Here is a 21,767-nt window from a genome sequence, read left to right as displayed (position 1 = left end):
GAGGAGCTGGGTTGAGGGCATGGTGTGGCTTTTTTGGAAATTGATAGAAAACCTGTGCTCCTGAAATGTTTTGATGGCTAGGGCGAGGTCTGACTGGGCACTCTGGAATGAGGAGGACTGTATTAATATATCGTCCAGATAGCACTGGACTCTGATTGGAGATTGTCTGAGGTGGGTGGCCAGCACGGCCAGTATCTTTGTGAACACTCTAGGTGCTGAAGAGAGGCCAAATGGTAAGGCCCTGTACTGGTAGTGTTGTTGGGCATAACTAAACCTGAGGAATTTGCGATGACCAGGAAGAATAGGGATATGCAAATATGCCTCGGTCAGGTCTATTGATGTAAGGAAGTCCCCTTGTCTGATGCTGGCCAAGATCGAATGTAGTGACTGCATCTTGAACTTCCTATATATCAGATAATAATTTAGATCCTTTAAGTCTAAGATTGCCCTCCAGCCCCCCGAAGACGTGGGAACAACGAAAAGATTTGAGTAGAACCCTCGTCTTTCTTGGTCCTGCGGTACTGGCTCTATGGCCTGTATCTGTAAAAGGTGAGCTATGGCCTCTGACATGAGGGCTGCTCTAGTCTTGTTCATGGGAATAGGGCAAGACCGGAATTGGTCCAGTGGGCTGGACCAAAACTCCAGCATCAGACCCTGAGTAACGGTGTTTAATACCCATGAATCCGTAGTAGTGACCGCCCATGTGTTGGAATAAAGGGACAGCCGGCCTCCTATAGGAGGGGAGTCTGTGAGATCACTTGCCTCGTTTGAAGGACCGTCCTCCCGTGCCTCGAAAAGGCCACTTGGTATGGACCTGTGGTCGATTTCTGTATGTGGAACAGTCCTGCTGTCGCTCCGGTCTCTGGAAGGAGGTGCGAGAGGCCTGGGCCCAGTTCCAGGTGGAAGCTGGCCGAAAGCTGCCTGCGGTAATTGCTTTGTGATGATCCGGCCCCCGAGTGCTTATCTCCCTTTTTTTTTGTTGTATTAATGAGAGTCTTGCACTTGTCCTTACTTTCTACTAGGTAAGGATCGAGGGCCATGCCAAAAAGGTGTTCCCCTGTGTAAGGCTTAGTAGCGAGATGCCACTTGGCCTTGATGTCTGCCCTCCAGTTCTTAAGCCATAGAAGTCTGCGTGCTGAAATGTACGCCGCAATGGCTCATGCGGTGTATCTGGTCGTGTGTAAGGAGGCGTCAGCCATATAATGGGATGTGGCCACCAACTTACCCAGATTTTGGTGAACTCTGATCTGGTCTGGGGGAATCATGTCCTGGAGTTCACACAGCCACAATACTGAGGCCCGAGCGAAGAAGGCCATGGATGTGGAGGCCTTGGTCGCCCAGGCTGATGCCAGATGGGATCTACGTAAGGCAGCCTCAATTTTTTTTTGTCCTCTGCCTTAAGTGCCTCGTTTATGTCCTCTAGGATGCTAGCATTTGAAAACAGGGAATTCAGAGGCTCATCAATTTGAGGGACTTCCAATAAGGAGGCAAAGGAGGGAACCACATTGAATAAGTTTTTTTCTATGGATCCCGGATTGGGAACAGAACCTAAATTATCCCATTGCTTCTGCACTGTGTTACGGAAGAATGGGGGGCAAGGGATATGATTCTGAGGGACCACCAGTTCAGCATACAGGGGATTAGGACCCTTCGATGTAGTTGGAACTGGGGTCTCCTGTTCCTAAGTGATGTTGGCTGTTTTGTGAAACAGAAGAGGCCATGAACTGAGCAACAGCCTGAACTATCATGGCCTGGAACTGTTCAGGTCCTAATGCTTGAGACTCGGGGAGGCGGAGGCCTGCTGCAGTAGGAGTGAAGGTGGCCTGAGGCCCTGATGAGATGGTGCCCTGACCAGTTGCCCTCTGTGTCCCTGGAATTAGCCCTGAGATGCCCGATTTAGTCTGGGGTAGAAAGGGACTCAAAAATGGACCCTCATGCTGTGCCGGTGCTTGCTTGGCCTGGAGTGACTAACCTCAATCTGGGGGAGTCCTCCTCCAATGTATGATGACTGGTAGTCTCTTTGATTGATTTGGCTTATTTGGAAAGTTGTGTTTTGGCCTTTAATACACTCCTTCCCGCCGCCTCAGAAGACGCCTTGTGTTTCTTTTTGGCGGGGGGCTCAATGGTAGATTTTTCTGCCATAGTGGCTGAAAGTTCAAACTGACAAGCTGCAGTAAAAATAGTTCAAGTGCTGAGGCAACAGGCCTCTGAGGGCTCAACTTCAGTGAAAAGCGCTCCCCCCCCAGCGTTGTAATTTCGCTGAAGGAGCCCAGTCAGATGAAGGTCAAGGCCCAGGTGAGGGGGGGCAGTGGGGGGGTCAATCGCCAGGCAGTGCGTCCTTGTGGGGACGAGCTTGCCCTCCCCAAATTCAGCCGCAATGCTCCCATGAAGAAAGGTAAAAACAAAATGGCAGCTGTCTCAACCTGCCCTCTCAAACAATTAGTTGAGGCAACAGGTTCCTCAGGTCTCTATTCAGTGAGAAGCGCCCCCCCCCGTGCTGTAATTCACTGAAGGAGCCTGATTGAAGTGTATCAGGAACCCAGGTGAGGGGGATAATGGGGTCAACGCCAGGCAGTGCGTCCTCATGAGGAACGAGCTTGCCCTCCCCAGGTCCAGGAGACTGTCAGTGCCAGTAACAAAATGTAGGATGCCACAAAATGGTGGCTCCGACTAAAGTGTGCCGAAACCAACTGACAAGAGGCCTCCTATAAGTTCTAGTTGAGGCTTCTATAGCCTGGAGGCCGCACGGCTGCATTCAGGTCCTGTTCCAATGGAAAGCTCTGGACCCCTGTAGCAAGCCTGACCTGTAGTTGGCTGCTCAGCATCTGTCCTTGCGGGGATCAGCTGGCTGGTGGAGTGTGAATGCTCCGAAGTCTCCTCTGGTCCGGAAGCGTCGGGAGAAACACTGGCATGTTGAACGGCAGGTTTTGAGACTCTCCGAGCCTCACGGTAACCTGCGGCTGCTCAAAGATCAATTGAAGTTGCTCCGCTGATCAGCTGGCTGTCACTCCACCGATCAGCTGGCTGGCGGTGCCGTCGGAAGCCCCGAATCACTCCTCCAGTTGTCAGGAGACAGCATTGGCTCTCAGAGAAAATGATCTTGGGTATCGGAGCCTTAAGGGCTGCACTAGAAGAAGGGGAGTGTTCAAATGCACGATGGCTTGTGTGAAACCAGTTGCCTGGCTGGGGCAGGCAGCCACTTGAGAATCTAAGGTAGGAAGTGCCTGATAAGGAGTTCCAGTAATTCAATCAATAATGAAAATGTCCAGATAAGGAATTAAGAATATCTATGATATAAGGATGTACAATTGTCTAATTGTCCTGCTCCAAGAGCTGGATAAACGCATCTGTAGAGCAAGAGACTAAGTCTAAACTGGGGTGCAGATGGCACAGCAGAGGCAGTTCTACACTTCAGACTTAGTCTTATTGGAACAGGAAGATTAAGACAACCCATTCGTGGATTCTCCATCCAATCATGCTGTAGAACAACATTTCTATATAACTTCAGCTTAGCTCAAATATTTCTATTTACTGATTGATCAGAAGACTGAGATTAGTGAGTAGAATGTACACCTCACTGTGGTCCCAATTTTGTACATGATGCAAGCAGAATTTCTAATATGAAATACATAATTATATCTATAGAACTTTCTATTGATAGGATTTCTCAGCAACAAATGGTGAAAACTCGAAGCTGACTATGCATATTGTACAACTGTGTATGGAGATCATATGCCCAAGCTTAAAACAAGACCGTATTCATATGGACAGAAGAGAAAACTTTAATTGAGTAATGATTTGAATCACACAGAGAGGACCAGTCTCCCCCAAAGCAAACCTCTGCACAGCATATCTGTCTGCCAGTCGATGCCTTCTCACAGATGACATGTCGAGTTTTAAGATTGTATTGAGTACAACCAATATTTATATATTTTCATTATAAGTGAAATATAACAGACATTCATACAATGCTTAAAAATGACAACAATGAACAACAAGAAAAAAGAACTAGGTCTCTTGCCAAAACTACAAGACTAATTTGGATTATAGGATAAACAGAGAACATTAAAAATCAGAGCAGAGCATTAAAGTTATCATCTTTTGGCAAAAGTTTCATGTCACAAAACATTCATCTGCAGGTCATCAAAACTGCGGTCTGAGACTGGAACACATTGCTAATCCTGACTGAATTAACATTTAAATCTATTATGTCATGGTCTGAAACAGAAGAACACTATTAGTCTTAGACAGTTAATTATCATGTCTCATTGCACACTAAGTTTTCTTTTCTATTTCAGGAGAGGAGAGAATTCACTGGAGTTCTTTCTTCCCATTATGCTTCAGCCTTCAGAATTAGCTCCATGAAACCAATAGCAATCCCAAATATTTTCCATTCAACTAGCATGTTATAACCGGTTTCTCAAAATAGTCTGCTTAAAACTGTTTTCAATTTCTTGTAAGGTTTTATTCCCTGTGAAAAGAAACTTCCCCTTTTCTGCTTCTTGTCATAGTGTTCAAGATTATATTTCTAATTTCATTTTGGGTTATTATTGTGATAGTGCTGAAGATGCAATGAATGCTTTTTTCTGACATGCATCATTCTATGCTTTGAAAGTAGGTAAGTGAAAATATATGTTAGTTATTTGAACATTTGATCTGTATCATTAGCCCATACAGCTCTATGTAACATTTATAGCCCAAGTAAAATGACAGTGCCTGATCTTAAGATGACATTTTAAAGAATATAGTGTTCAAGGGAAAAAAAGGGAATGAAGAGGAGACTACTAATTGTTACATTTAAGTGCTTTAATTCTACATTTTGACAAAAAAGTCAAAAGCAGTCTCTTCTATTCTCTATCTGTAAAAGGATAAGGAATGGTTCTGAAAAATGGGAGGAAGGTTTGCCAGCAATATAAAGATCAGATAAGCGGGGCAAGAAATTAATTTGAGAAAACCTCTCAAACAAGCACTTCCCTAGCTTACACAAAAGTGAAGCAAAGAGAAACTGCACATTCAGACTTGCAAGACAATTTTTAATTTTATTTATTTATTTGTATCCCATCTTTATTTTTACAAATAACCCAAGGCTGCAAACATCTTCCCACAATAACCACCCTTGTTGTTGTGGGAAGATGTTTGCTGCCTTGACTTATTTGTAACTCAAATTATGTGGTGAGGTGGTTTGGGCTTAGAGTGAGTGACCCACCCAGCTGGCTTTCATGGTTCAGGCAGGACTTTGCTGTAGCAATAATAATAAAAGTGGTCCTCACCTATTTGGCACTGGTTTCTTAATCTGGACCACCTTATAGGGTTGATGTTACTTGTAATATTATATGGAAGTGAGCTTAGGAGACCAGGCAAAGAGCTGCTGCTGCCTGGGAAATGGTTAGATAAAAGGGATAGTGGGTGGAGCAAGGGGCTCAAGAGGCTCTAAAAGGGATAGTGGGTGGAGCAAGGGGCTCCTAAATTATTGGGCTCTAAAGGTGACAGAGGGAGAATTGCACTTTCAGACTTGCAAGATTCTATTTAGGTAGTTTTACAATAAATTAAAATTAGCTTATCTGGCTGTATTTCCCGTCTGATCTACCTAGTAAGGATGACCCTATCTCATTTCTAACATAGTTGAACAGAATTTGGCAGTGTTTCTAAACTTGTTTTAATGCTGCTCCTGAAGACTGTTTAGTAGTTACAGCTGATCCAGAATATCATGGTTTATGAAGTTTCTGGTATGTTGAAATATGCTAATATAATATTGTAGCTCTATGAGCTGCCCTGGCTGCAAATGAGATTCTGGTTACAATTCAGGTTACTGGTTATCACTTGTAAAGCCCACCATAGCATAGGATCTTGTTATTTGAGAGAGTGCCAATTTGTTTTATCATTTTTGCCTGTCTGGTAAGATTGGTGAGAATAGGTGTGGTCTAGATTCCCTTGATTAAACAATGTCATCTATAAAGACTTAGAAAGCACAAATTCTCTGTCATGGGACCTGCCTTCTCCAACAGTATCCTCTCAGGGATCCAAATGGCTTATATTTATTGAAATTCTGAAAATCCCTGAAAATCTGCTGTTCTTAGGGTATTGTGTATAGTGCACATTCTCTTCTCTGGCATGTTTTGTAATATCATTTTTATACTACAGGAATTATAGATTTCATAGAATTAGTGTTAAATTTTGTTCCATTTTAAACAAGTTTCAAACAGAGTTAAAATATAGTTGCATTGTTAATACCACTGCACATTTTTGATTATTGTTTGAATGACCAGTGCTTTTTAAGTTCTAAATGTTATTTCTGAATACTAAGAGATAGAAAATATTTTTCATTCATTTATTACAGACTAACAGAGATAGATTTTAACACCTATATGATAGTTAGAAATAGTTATTGCATAGGGTTATACGGAGTGGGATTTTAGGGCTTCATGAATATGCATACTTCATTATCACGTATTTGTTCAGCATTAATACAAGAGCCCCATTTTGATTCTAGATTAATATGTCTAATTCAGGTATCTGTCTTACTAATTATCTTTCATTTATGAGAAAGCTAACAATAACAACATCTGTTCACAAAATGCTTTTAATGTAATATGAAAAGGTTCCTGTGATTAAATACAAATTAGTTTACACATTTATTTTCCTCTGCAATATGTCTTGCAAATGTAATGAAAATACCATCCATCTTTTTATCTTCTCACCTTTACCATCCACCTTTTTACCTTTACTACCCATCTTTTTATTCCATTCCAGTTCAGATTCAACTACCCTTTGTAGTTATTTGACTACAGGTGAGGAAATAGACATTTCTTTTTCTTTACTTCCAAGCAAGTGTTGGAAGCATTAATATGATTCTAATATAAAAGGATGATGGATGCTAGAAAAGGAATCTAAAGTTTAACTCTTTATCTCCTGTTATGGCCTTGATTACAACCATAGGTTCCTTGTCTGAATGCTACATTTAATGGTTTGGACAAATTGATATTTCAAATACAAGCAATTGGGAATGCAGAAGAAAGGATCAGGGTATATTTGTACTGCTTCATGATTGGATCTCTACAAGTATGTATGTGTGTGTATATTGATTTAAGGCACTGGTCCCCAACCCCCGGTCTGTGGATCGGTACCAGGCCATGGCATGCTAGCAACCGGGCTGCACAAACAAGCAAAGCCCCATCTGTGAGATGCAGGCAGCACACAAAACCACACTCCCTCTAGTCTGCAGAAAAACCTCTCTCCATGTAACCGGTCCCTTGTACTCAAAAGATTGGGGACCTCTGATCTAAGGTATTAATGGGCATGGTTAATATAGTAAAATCAGTTTTGAATAATCTTCTTATAAAAATCCATATATGCTTCCAGGTAATTATTTTTACCTTTTAAAAATCTAACTCAATTTATAACAAAATGTTTTTCACTTAATTTTTTTTTTTCAGGCAAACTAGATACATATATAGACAGGGTTAAGCTTAAGTGTGACAACTGCATTTAAAAATGTGTTCTGCGAAAATAGCCTTGAGGCAAGCAGGCAGGCAGGCATCTGTGTGTATGTCCAAGCACACACACACACACACACACACACACAGAGAGAGAGAGAGAGAGAGAGAGAGAGAGAGAGAGAGAGAGAGAGTCCTATTGCTCCAAATACCTACTAGATTAAAAAAAAATCTGAATCCAGAGATGATACCTATATTGTTCGTGGTCTCCTCCTAAGATCCTATATGAGAATTGTTAGTATCAAGATATATGTATTTGTGCTTAAACGGCTGTTTGTGTGTATATGTGTGTCTGAAACATTTAAATAAATGAAGTGCTACTCATATTTAACAGGAAACCAACATCACACTGATATTATACCTGGGTAACTTTGGTTCTTTGAAGCATGTCTGGACTATAGCCTTCCTCAAATATTTATCAGAAAAAAAATGATATATTTTTTTCTGATCCCATGTCAAAATTTCTCCTTTGCCAGAAATAGTTTATAATGAGGATGTAATTAGCTGGATCTAATCCTGTGCAAAATTGTAATTAGGTTCAGATAACAAAGAGAAGTGGAAAGAGAGAAGAGTGAGGGGAAAGATTCTGCTACCTTATAGAAAAATGCATTAAAAAAAGCAAGACTTAGTTTCAGCTACTGAACTAATGAGTTAAAAGGAATGTTTTTAAATAAACTAAAAGCAATGGATATAATTATTGCAATAGTTTCTTTATGACCAAAATATACCTTTTTAAGTAATGGAAAGGTCACAACAGCCCAGGAGATATCTAAATGTCCTTATCATAATTGTGACTAAAATCTTTTGTTAAAAATTGGTGATAGCACTACTTATAGGCATCCAAAAGCAGCTTCCAAAAATAGATTTTTTTAAAGACCCAACCAGGGAAGAAAAGAGTTTTTCCTTTCATTCATTCTCTAATCCTGTAATTATAACTTCCCTGGAAGCTTCAATTTGTTTTTTTTTTTAAAAAAAAGATAATGAGGTCAAATGCAAAGAAGCATTAAGTGTCAGGTATAGTTATTCCCAAACATACAATCTGAGCACTGGTATTTGTAACAGTCATCTACAATTACACACTGACAGTATATGAAGTTATGACTTAAAAGGTATAAAAAGAAAAAAAATCACCATCATAGGAAACTTGTCACTCCTCTGGCATCTAACAGGATAGATGTAAAATAGGTAATAGGTAATGATGTGTCAGTTTCTTCAGAAAACCAACAGTCTTATGGCATCTTCTAGATACATTTATTATTTACATTTGTGAATTGTAATCATTGTAATTGTAATCATTCTGCAGTTTCTTTCAATCCACAACAGATAAGCCATAATAAATTTGTCAGTGATGAAATCATATTAGGAATTTAGGACTGATCATTTATGGCTGATAATTATTCTGGCATATACACTGAGATTGCCGAATAAAGTTTTACAAATGAACAGCTCAGGATTGTCTACAGCTGTGATTCTCAACCTTTTCTTCACGATGGACCCCCCCCCCCTTTAAACATCTTTTGTAGCCACAGACCATGACCATGGATCCCCAGGACTTAACTCAAGATTTAAATTATAACATTTCTTCAAGCCTTCACTGATCTTTTGTGATGATACTGCGGACCCCCAGGGGTAAATGGACTACAGGTGAAAACCAATGGTCTATAACATTTTCTAATTATTCACCTAATTAAGCCATTTATTCACATACAGTACCTTTTTATGCTTTCAAATCAATATTCTGTCCTGGTAACTACGTGGACAATTTTTCTGAAGTTTTCTTGGAAACATTTTTTGGAAGGCTAATTGCCCTTGCCTTTTTTCTACAGCTGAGAGAGAACAACTGGCCCAAAGTCACCCAGCTGGTGCCTAAAGGCAAGATTAGAATTCATGCTCTCCCATTTTCCAGTCCTGTGTTTTTAACCACTATACTGGCTCTCATTCATACACCTTAACCACAATTTTTTCATTCTTTTACCCTTGCAGATGCAATATAGAACGTAAAATTTATATTCTAAAAAAAAAAGAAAATAAGTAACAATAACAAAAAGACCCTACTATGTAAGACAAGTTTATGGTTCTACACATGCAGACTGGGATTTATCCCTCAAGCCTCAGATAAATGATACAAAGTAGCATTATTTCAATTGTTTTAAGGAACATATCATGCATAATATTTTGAAGTGCAAAAAATGGATAAACAATATTTTTTTAAAAAAAGTAGGCAAAATTTTTAAGTAGCAACATACTATATATTATGCTCAAAATGAAACACGTCTTTAAATGAATTAAAGGGAGTGGAACATTTTGTTCAGAGTATATAGTACTGGGTCAAAAAACACCCCATTGAAATTACCATTTAGCTATCAAAGACACAATAGGTTAATTCACATATAAAGAAAAACTAGAAATTGCCACAGTTTTCTTGTCTTTCAGCTGGACAAAGTATATGCCACCAATGAGAAAGGATATTACTGCGTAATTTCCATAACCATACTTTATAAGATATTGATATTCCTGATACTATCAGGAACAGGTAATGAATAGTTTGTACATCAAAAACAATAAGATAATTCATTATATCTGTATATTGGGAAGAGGAGGTGTTGCCTGTTTATCAAGGGAGAATTGTATTAAAATATTATTTATTCAGTCGATCAGCAAATTACCCAGATAATATCCAGATAAACTCAGCATACATTTTGTCTACTGTTCCAGTTGGAAAAGCCATTCCTAATTTAGTATATTATAGATGCTGCATCTGCACTATCACCACCACCACCACAACCATCATCATCATTCTGAATTATTTTACCAAAAAATGAGAGTCTCTTTACTGATTACATTAGTTCAGTGCAACTTGGTAGCTTTTGGGGGCTTCCTTGTCTAAGGCTAAGAAAGATTGACTATCCCAAATCACCCAGTTGCCTTCCGTGGCTATGAGTGGACTACAATCTGAGTATTCCTGCACTTATTGCAGCACCCTAACCACAACATTACACTGGTTCTCACCCTAAAGAGGTAAGGAGTTAGAATTCCCATAAACCCAGCTAATATGGACTAAATCTTCTGGTAGTCTAATACGTACGGAAAGATAGAAATTTAAAGAAAGATATAGGAGAAAGCTGACAAATAGCATGCATTCTAAATCTGTCAGTATTTTTTATGTATTTCCCTGGTAGATGGATTGTGAACAACAGTAGAATGGTTTGCAAAGGTGATCTCAAGATAGAGTTCTTACCTTGCAAATAATAGGAAAAAAGAGCTGTTTGTATAATATTTTATATAAAGAAAGAGTGAAATGAGTCTATATGTGACAAACATGTGACAGATAGGATTGTTTTTATCTTGCTAAAAAACTTACTACTATTTTCCAGATAGTTTACTTACCGTTAAAGCAAGAAGTTTCCCATATGTGAGATGAGCTGGAATGTGATCAGTTTTAGAGTGCAGTGATTCCACATACCAATATTCTGCTTCAGAGAATCTGCTAAGTCTCATGTAGGCTTCTCCTACAAAGCAGAATAGAAAATCATAAAAATGTATTAATAGAACATATAAACTGATAAAGCAATTGATGTATTTTATGTATTAATATATAAATACATGCATATCTGTATTCATAAAATACAGATATAATACAAATTAATTTATATTTATAATTTACATCATATATATTACATAATAGTATGTTATTATTCCATTACTCTTTAACAGAATGTCACCAACAAAATATATATGATATTACTATTAATATATAAATATCTCACATCTCTTAAAAATCTTGAGTCAACTTGCAGCAAAAGAAATATATAGATTAAGAATTTTTGTAAGACTAAGATTTTATGACTGACTTCTTTAGAAATGTGAATTTTATGTGTAAAGAAAATTCCCAACAGATGTTTGTGGCTGCTTATCCATAAGACTGGATAACAACAGGAATATGATGATGTCCAGTGTTCAGAATATTTTTCCAAAAGGCTTAATATGGATGGAAATTGCATTAGTGATAATATAGTTAAGAGAATCTTATAATTTCTGGAAGACTGAATCAGCCTGGCTTGCTATAACTGTCAGAAGCAAAACTACTACAAAACAGCTGTGTTAAATTAGATGAACATTCAGATGCTTAAAATTTCATACTTCATCCTATCAAAATGCCTACAATATCCAGAAGGATCAATATGAAAGAATTCCAACTGATTCCAAATATGATTAATAGCTGAAATGTCTCCATTCAGTAACGGATAAAACCTTTTACATTAAAAGATTTATTTTATTTATTGTACTTAAAGCAGATATACTGCCTTTATTCTATTACTTTATGCCTAATTACTTTTCTCACAAGTAAAGGGAAGAAACAAGTCTAAACCAGATGATCTCTGTGTGAAGAGCATTTCTTGCATAAACTTCCTTGAATACAGTTTTCCAGTAAAACCACAACTTGGGTAAATCATCATGAATCAAGGAAACAAAATAGCTGGTAATTTCCTAATCAGCAATTACTGTCTTCAAAAATCAGACAGTTATACAATTTTTTATGGTCTTTCAGTCTACCCAATTATGTTGACTCAAGGAAAACACAAAGTTTAATTTTTATTAACAATATGATATAGAGGAATATTATGCTGACTGATAACTAATTTTGGCATTTTCTGTACGAAAGAAGTTTCCAGTTCTCTAAAAATCAGAAGCAAAATGATAAGTAACCGGAATTTCTTTTTCTCCTCTGTACCATAGGATTTTATTTATCTGTTCAATAATTTCAATCTCTTTTAATGAGAAATGATTTTAATTATTGGATATATTGATGAAAAAGAATGACAGCATATCAAATTATTTTTGAGCAGTTGTAGCTGAGAAGATGAGTTGAAAATCTGAACTGTTATAAAGGAGAATTCTGTATTTTAAAAGTAATCAAGGATGCCATGAAGTAGCTTTCATTCAGTGTTGCCAAACTTCTAAATTGTTAAGATTAATAATAAAATTTAATCTAGAAAATTATTTTAGTTAGTATTTCTAGGCTATAATTTGATGTCTACTTTATATCAGACCATACTTTACATCAGATCATACTTTACATACATCAAACCAATACAGGTTTAGGAATGGGATTTTTTGTAAAAGTATTTTTATTTGGTATGCTCTAATATGTAACCATGGTACACAATTTTTTTAATCACTAAATTTACAGGACTCAGACTTCAGACAGGTAAGTATTATGCATGGGCTTTAGGGAAGTGGAGAAAAGTTGCCCATCAGATGATAGTGAAGAAATTATGATGATGGGTCTTAACATTCAGTTTGATGAGAACTGATATGGATCTCTAGATCTATACCCATCAAATCTTATATCTTTGAAAAAATGACATCTGGACAACCATTTTTAATTTAAACTCATAGAACAACTTCTATGAGTTGTTATTGGACAAGAAATGCATTTTAGTTGCAGGAGGGGGAATTCAATTTAAATTCTTTTTTTTTCTTTTGTGCCAAAACATAATCCTTTCAATCCATAAGAAATATCATTCCGAAAATGAGCGTTGGCTTACCTGAACGCCTTTTCTCAGCATGATGAAGAAGAATCCACCAATGGGTTGTCTTAGTCCTCCTGTCCAATCAGACCAAGTTGTCAAGTTGTCACCCCTCCTCATTATCTGGGGACCTCCCAGTTTTCATCGATGGGCGAAGCCATTGACAACAGTACGACGTGATGACTCTCAAGCAGGTAGTAACGACACCTAACAGAACAACCATCCCACCCGGACCTGATTGACTTCTACTTAGGGAGGGCGTGGATTCTTCTTCATCATGCTGAGAAAAGGCGTTCAGGTAAGCCAACGCTCCTTCTCCAGCATGATTAAGAAGAATCCACCAATGGGACATACCAAAGCTTCTCGAGTCCCTAAGGGTGGGAGTCAGTAGGGGCCGGGCCCCCAGATGGTGTGACTACTTGTTGTAGGATACATCTACCAAAGGCGGCCTCAGCTGAAGCAAACTTGTCTAAACGGTAATGTCTAATGAATGGAGATGGCGACGACCATGTCGCCGCCCTGCATATGTCCTCAATGGATGCCTGTGTTGCCCACGCTGCAGTTGTAGCAGCACTGTGGGTAGAGTGAGCCGTCACATGAGGAGGAACTGGTAAGGCCAGAGAAACATAAGCGCTTGAAATACAGGCCCTTATCCACCTCCCTATGGTGGAAGCTGAAACCTTTTGCCCCATAGACGAAGGCTGAAAGGACACAAATAGGGTTTCTGACTTACGGAAGGGCTTAGTGCACTTGATATAACATTGCAAGGCCCTCCTTACGTCCAAAGTGTGCCAGCATTGTTCCAATTCATGTGATGGGTGAGGGCAAAAATTTGGGAGGATAACCTCCTGTGCCCTATGGAAAACCGTGTTAACCTTTGGAATAAATGAAGGGTCAAGCCTGAGAACTACCCTATCCTCGTGGAATGTGCATAGGTCTTTTCTAACCGACAAGTCCGCTAACTCTGAAATGCGCCTGGCCGAGGTAATGGCAATGAGAAAGGAGACCTTGAATGACAAATGTCGTAATGAGCACATTTTGAGTGGTTCAAAAGGAGAAGATGTTAGAGCTTGAAGCACTCGGGGTAGGTCCCAGGAGGGATACCTGTGAATAACAGGCAGTCTGGTATTTGAGACCCCTTTAAGAAAAGCCCGAATGGCTGGATGTCTTGATAAGGAGCTCGAGGAGTCCCATGACAAAATTGAGGACAGGGCTGCTAACTGTCTGTGCAAAGTGTTGGGTGCCAACCCCTTGTTGACGCCCTCCATTAAATATTCCAGAACCCTGGGAATTGTCACCTGTGATAGACTTACGTGTTTCTTATCACACCATTGACAGAAATACTTCCACGTATGTCATAAAGCCGGTTCGTTGCCGGTTTCCTGGCCACCTGTATCATAGCAATCACCTCCGCTGAGTAAGATTCCCTGGTTAGGGCGCGGCGTTCAAGTGCCAGGCGGTCAGTTGAAGCCATCGTGGATCTGGATGTTGTAGATCTCCCTGTATCAGCCTTATTTGGCTGTCGGGAATCCTCCATGGAGCTGAAAATGAAAGACTCACCAGATCCGCGAACCATGGTCTCCTGGGCCAGTAAGGGGCGATGAAGATCACCTCCGCTTGTTCCTCCAGGAGCTTCCTGATTGCTGCAGGAAGTAGAGGCAATGGGGGGAAGGCATACAATAGGCCTTGTGGCCACCTGCTGCGAAGTGCATCCGTTCCCTCTGCTCCCCGAGAAGGGAACCGGGAAAGGAATCTGGGAAGCTGAGCATTCTCCGGGGTGGCAAACAGGTCCATGATCAGACTGCCGAATTTGGCTGATATCTCCCTGAAGATATCTGGATGAAGCATCCACTCCAAATGATCTATTGTCGACCTGCTGAGGAAATCTGCCTGTCGATTTGCCTCCCCCGAAATGTGTTCAGCTCTGATGGAGAGCAGGTGTTTCTCTGCCCAGGTGCCTAATGCTCGGGCTTCTGTCATGAGGGATTTCGACCGTGTGCCCCCCTGCCGGTTCACGTGGGCCTTTGCAGCCACGTTGTCTGTTTGAATCAGTACATGCTGGCCCCTGACTTCTGGGTGGAATTTTTGAAGAGCTAGATAAATCGCTCTGAGCTCCAACCAATTTATGTTGTGTTTGAGATCTGCTTGCGACCACCGATCCTGAGCTATCCAGGATTGGAGGTGAGCCCCCCAGCCGAAGAGACTGGCGTCCGTGGTCACCTGAAGGCGGTTGGGTTCTTTGAACAGGGTCCCTTTGCTGACGGCCGATGAAGTCCACCAGCCAAGGGAAAACCATACTTGATGGGGAACCCGAACCCATCTGTTGGACGTACTGGTATGCTGCCTTTGGTATGGGAGAAGAAACCACTGAAGCTCCCGGGTATGTAGCCGAACCCATGGCACGATTGCTATACATGAGATCTGTTTGCCCAGGAGCTGAGAAAGCGTGGCTAATGCCACGTTTCTGTCCCTGCGTACCTTGCAAGCCAAGTCCCTGATGCTCCTGCGTCTCTCCTCTGACAGGTACACATGACATGATTCCGTGTCTATTACTGCTCCCAGGTGAAACAGACGGGTAGATGGATTCATCTGGCTCTTTTTGAAGTTGATCAGGAAGCCATGGGCCTGAACAGTCTGTATAGTGAGGGTCAAATCTGAATGGGCGGGTGAGACTGACGGGGACTGGATCAGGATATCGTCCAGGTAGCATTGGACCCTGACTGGGACCAGCCGCAAGTGAGCCGCCAACACTGCCAGGATTTTGGTGAAGACCCTGGGGGCTGAAGAGTGGCCGAAAGGAAGGGCTCTGTACTGAAAATGGCGGTTGAGATAGCAGAATCTTAAGTACCTGCGATGAGCTGGGAGAATAGGGATGTGGAGGTATGCCTCCTTCAGATCTATGGATGTTAATAAATCTTCCCGCCTGATACTGGTTAGGATGGAGTGCAATGTTTGCATTTTGAACCGTTTGTAATGAAGGTGAAGATTAAATCCCTTGAGATCGAGGATTGCCCTCCATCCCCCCGAAGACTTTGGGACTACAAACAGGATTGAGTAATATCCCTGCCCTGCCTGGCTTGGGGGAACCTCCTCTATCGCCTTGATGGCTAGTAGATGCTGTATAGTGTCCTCCATGAGTCCCCTCTTTACTGGGTTTCTCATGGCTGGGCAAGACACAAAGTGATTGAATGGAACGGATTTGAACTCCAGGGACAGGCCTTCCCTTACGATACGCAACACCCAGGAGTCTGTGGTCGTGTTTTCCCACTGGCGAGTAAAGTGAGTGAGCCTGCTGCCAATGGGGGGATTTCCCTCCGAGTCATTTGCCTCGGCGGAAGGACCGACCCCCTCAGCCACGAAAGGAATTTTTGGGTTGTGGCTGGTACCTGGACCTGTCTCTATAACCTGTCCTGTCCGCTCCTGTTTGGGAGCGACCGATCGGTACGGTTGTGCCGACTCTGTTGCTGTCCCTGCCCGAAAGGGCTGCTGGCGACTGTAAGGGGTGAACCGTCTTGTGGACCTCTTTGCCACGTAGGAGATCACCTTTTGCTTCTGTTTATTTTCAACTAAGTACGGCGTTAGTGCATCCCCAAATAATTTGCCACCTTTGAAAGGGGCTGTGGCCACGTGCCACTTATGCTTACTTTCGGCTCTCCAATTTTTTTGCCACAGGAGTCTCCTAGCCACCACGTTGGAAGCCATAGCCCGGGCTGAATGTTTGGCTGAATACAGAAAGGCATCGGCCATGTATTCGGATGTGGCAAGTATTTTTGTTAGATCCTGATGCATTCTAGTTTCCTCAAGTGGGATTCTATCCTGCAGCTGGCGCAGCCAGGTGATAGAGATTCTTGCAAAGAAGGAAGTGGCCGTTGCTGCCTTCACAGCCCAGGCAGATGCCAAGTGCGCTTTGCGTAAGGCCATTTCAGATTTTTTATCCTCTCCTTAAGGGCGTCGGATACATCAGCTGGAAGACTGGCAGTGGAGAAAAGCGGTGCCAGCGATTCATCCACTTTTGGGACCTCTAGTAGGTTTCTGAATGCCTTAGGCATGTCTACCATTTTGCACTCAGACGCGTTTTGTGACGGCTGGGCTGCTGGTGATTCCCACTGATCCTGCACATTTTGGAAGAACAACTATGGACAAGGGATATGGAGGTGCGTGTCTACAGGCACAGCAAACAAAGGATTGGTTTCCTGATCGGAGGAAGGCTGAGGGGTTGGTACCGACTGAGGGGAAAGCTTACTTGCCTCGCACGCTCTGCGTAACAAAGCCGGAAATAGCGAAGCATTAAAAAGCTCCGCCATGGGTTGGGATTCGTAAGATGGTTCCTCGCAATCCGACCAACCATCCTTGCCTCCCCGTAATCTGAAACATCCGGGTCCGAATCAGGGGATTGGGAGGGAGAGACCATACCTGACTGATCCAGTGGAGGCCTCACGGCAGTTGTTGGTGCCGAAGAAGAGGATGGTCCTGGAACGGAGGGGGCTTGTTGATGACTCGCTGATGCCATGGCTTGGCACACTGCCTGTGATATCCACATTTGGAGCTGGTCGGAGACGTACTGCTCTAGCGGAAGCCTTAACCCCGCAGCAGGTGGTGTGCTGGCAGCAGTGGGTGCTACAGATGAACCTGGCAAGGCAAAGTTCTCCCCAAACACGGGTGGGCCTACCTGACCAAGAGTCCAAGTTGGGACCTGTTGATACCCCATCTCTGGCGACCATACTCTGGATGTGGATGGTTGAGGCTCTCCCCTGTCCGGTGGTACAGAGGTTGGCAATGTGAGACCTCCTTCAGCAGACAAGCGTTGGGCCCGGGAGAATTGCTTCTCCAGAGCTCTGTGGGTGCGTTCAGCCAGTTTGTCGCTCGCTGTGCCAGCTTTCCTGCCGTGCTTAGACTTGGATCTCGCCTTACCTGATGGAGGCTCGGGTGTCGGCTCAGTTGAGGCGGGAATGACGTCCATGTCCAAGGAACGTGGCTCAGAAGGGTCTGCCATTTCCATCGAAATCAACCCAAAGTTGCCTTTGGCCTGATTCGTTCTGCAAGGGACGTCAGAGGCCCCCGCGGGGGACTGACCTACGTGGATTGGGTGGAGAAGAATCACACGTGTCCCACAGTAGTGGCGATGGTCAGGATGCTGGAACAGCCACCAGATGCAGAAGGGCAGACAGGCAATATGGCGACCAGGCTGAAGAACCAGAGCTGCTGTTGGTACCACACTCTTGCTCACAGGTGCATGGATCAGGAGATGGCTGAAACTGAGACTCAGATGAAGGAGCCAGCAATTTTGTTAATCAATCTAGTTTAATACAATTAACATTTGTAGTTCACCCCCGTTATTGCATTCAATTTAGATTTATTTATTTTTTATTTATTTATTTTATTTTTTTTTTATTTTTATTTATTATTATTTTTTATTTTTATTTTTTAATTCAAAATGGCGACTGCCAGGGGGATTGAGCCTCCAAATGGCGGGCTCTGTGAACGTTCCCTTGGAGGGAATACCAGGAGGGAGGGGGGTAAAGAAGGGGTGTGTGTGAGGGATTAATGCTGCACTGCAAGGGGCCAATGACTGCCACAAACGAGGCTAATTGGAATCTGCTTTGGCCCAGTGCGTGAAGCAGGGGTTTGTGCCTAACAGCCATTAGGTGCAAAAAGCTTTACTGCTGCCTCACGAGGCTCCTAATGCTTCCGCAGTGGCTTTAGGTGATTGTAAGGCCACTGTTGGGCTTTCCCTTGTTGCAGCCGTAATAAAGTGTTTAGAAGTGAGATTAGGCCTTTTGAAATTCAAATGGCTACTGCTAAGAGTCCCTAGCCGAGCCCGGCTAGGGAGAAGCCACAAGGCTGCAAAAATGAAAGCGGCAAGGAAAGGAACCGCGCACGTGAAACTGAGATCTTTTTTAACAACACCTTTGAAATGCGTATAGGTTAAACCTCCCCCCCCACTGTGTAGGGCGAGGTTTGTTTGCTGATTCAGCAGGATACTGAATCTGGGGAAGTGAAACCCCCCCCCCCTTTCCTTAGAAAGTTTTAACCTAACCCTGAGGAGGGGAATACAGCAAATCCTTACAGAGAGGAAAACAAAACTCTCAACTAAGCTGCTACACTCTTTTAAAGAATCCACCAATGAGTAAATTTTCTATCAGACCTGCTCCAACGTAGAGAGAGTCAAGAAATCACATCTGTAATGGGCGAAGACCAAGAAGAAAACTGGGAGGTCCCCAGATAATGAGGAGGCGTGACAACTTGACAACTTGGTCTGATTGGGCAGGAGGACTAAGACAACCCATTGGTGGATTCTTCTTAATCATGCTGGAGAATGTTTCATGACATCAAACTGTGCCACAATTGGAGAGGGTATTATATAAATTCATTTATAAACACTGTCAAAAAGATTGGAAGCCATTTCCTTATAATCTTTTGTTTCCTTTTTCTTCCTCATTTTCCTTGTTTCTTTTCTAGTTATTCATATTTTTATCTTCGTAACAATTTTTCAATAATAATTATTGAATTATTAATTCAATAATTATTAATTAGTAATTAATCGATAACATTAATTATTAATCAATTGATTTCACAATTAATCCAGCAAGAATGTCAAGAACATGTGTCTTTGTGAAATATGGCTTTTTTTGGTTGGGCCGGTTCCAGTTGAGCTGGCCTGAGGAAGCAAACAAAAAAAGAAAAGAAAATGGGGAGGAGGGGTGGCCATGGACTGCACTAGGCAATCAGCAAGCTGCCCTGCCTGCTAGTTAGGATAAAGGTGTTAGGGTCTAAAGCCCACTTCAGTTACTGGGAGAAATGCTGGACAGAAAGATGGAGAAAGGGACAGAGAGAAAGAGAGAGAGGAAGAGAGAGGCATGGAGGGAGGGAGGGAGGGGGAGAGAGAGAGAGGGAGGGAAAGAAGATGCCACATTTGAGCCTGGACTATTGTGATTCTCTTTGGCCATGTGAGTTTGGAATTATTGCAGTCATAGCACCAAGTTGTACAAGTCACATTTTAGCCTATGTGAACTAGAAAGTCTTTAATCAGCTACAAATTAGTTCCTAAAAGCCATTCGTAATGCCCATATTGTGACTATGAAACACTTTATTGGAAATACTTGGCAAATCTTATCTGTTTTTGGAATCAGGATTAGTATATTTGGATAAGCATATATTATTTTAAATTTGTTTTGCCTTGTTGACAGCACTTTATGAATACATAGGGAAAAGCTACACAGACTTTTTTATTCATTAATTGTTCTGATTTATACATTTGAATGCTATCTGTGGTGATATGGGGTAAGCTATAAATGTAAACCTTGAAGATTTGATTAAAGCCAAAAACAAAGTATAAATGAAATACTTTGGTTAATGTCCAATATTGGCAGAAATACAAAAGTATGTGCATTGGAAGAAAATTAACACAAATATTTTTAGATGTTTGCTTAGACTCACCTATCATATTATACAAACTCTGTGGTGCAAACTGTCTTGGCATTTTCTGTATTGCCTCTTTGTAAACTAAAAGGGCATCCTATGACAAAGTGTTGAGAAACATATCATTACAATAACATCAAATTCAGAAGCATAAATGTAATATAAAATATTGTAAAACTGAAGATGCCTTTGTTAATCGTAACAAGAAATAGGCATTTAATAAAATGTATAATGATGAATCTTATGACACCTTCAAATTGATTTCGGTATAAGCATATGTAAAAGAATGTATTGGTCTCTAAGGTGGTACCAAACTGTGCAGTTTGTGCTGCAGAAGATTAACATGGATTGATTTCAATCTATGTAAAAATTATACAGTTGACATGAATCTTCTCAATGTAAAACAGAGCAATTTTCAATATTCAAACTTGCCATTTAAGAATGGGAAAAGAAAATACCTTAGAATTTCCTAGAACACATTCTGATGTTACAAAATGGTAATAATCACAATGATACTTTTCCATCTGCTGATAATAATGGGAAGTGTTACTGCTTTGCATAAAGTAATACAGGTCACATTAACCTGAAAGCCTTCTAAGGTTTAAAATAAAACACATATATGTCAGGTCAAACTACTGCAGTTTTTTATCATTACCTATTCTTAAAATGAAGCTATACATTACTTGAAGCTGTCAAATTGTACACTGTCCATATCCCACAAGTATATAAATTTACATTTATTCCAATTGTATGTTTCTACTGTAAGACTGATAGGCTGAGCAATTTGATTTATACTATGGCCCATCTCACATCGATGACTCTGGTGGCTTGATGATATTGGTATTACACCCTTAATAAGAGGAACCTATTTTTTCGGACTCACTAGGAAAAAAACAGTACATTAAACCATATCAGGAAATGCTATTATTTCCATGTTCATACAGTATATCATTTCAAAAAGGATAATTTGCTAATGAATGAATTACTATTGCACTATATACTATAATATCTATGTTCATAAAGTATAGCTGCTACCATCTCACTAGTCTTCCATTCTACCAGTCATCAGACTGAGTAATAACCTAGAAAAAGACATAAATTGTTAGATTGTAAATGTATTAGGGAAAGCTTGTCAGAGCTTTATGGTCTAAAGTGTAAGATGTAGATACCATGTTTGATACTGTTATGCAATCTTTAATACTACCAATAGTTCTAGGTACTTTGGCTGCAATCCCAAAATATCTGGAACACTACTTGAACAGTAGTGGCATTGACCAAACCATCATGAATCAATTGCAAAAGCAGTTTTAATTGGAGCAGCTTA

At 41.1% G+C, this 21,767-nt stretch overlaps 1 protein-coding gene across 2 annotated transcripts in view; it reads right to left on the bottom strand.

Annotated features, from left to right (window-relative positions):
- The window catches only part of TMTC2 (transmembrane O-mannosyltransferase targeting cadherins 2), a 275,980-nt gene that overhangs the window by 43,369 nt on the left and 210,844 nt on the right, over positions 1–21,767 (bottom strand). For both annotated transcript variants that reach the window (XM_039362964.1, XM_039362965.1), the window contains 2 exons: positions 20,462–20,540; positions 10,881–11,002 (listed from right to left, as the gene is read on the bottom strand). In XM_039362964.1, the coding sequence (XP_039218898.1) occupies positions 10,881–11,002; positions 20,462–20,540 (201 nt within the window). The remainder of the gene's footprint in view (positions 1–10,880; positions 11,003–20,461; positions 20,541–21,767) is intronic.

Source organism: Crotalus tigris, unplaced genomic scaffold (genome assembly GCF_016545835.1).
Source record: "Crotalus tigris isolate CLP2741 ecotype Arizona unplaced genomic scaffold, ASM1654583v1 scf7180000019496.3020429, whole genome shotgun sequence".
NCBI lineage: Eukaryota > Metazoa > Chordata > Lepidosauria > Squamata > Viperidae > Crotalus > Crotalus tigris.
Note: the sequence above shows the minus strand (reverse complement) of the source record. Positions and strands in the feature narration are given on the sequence as shown.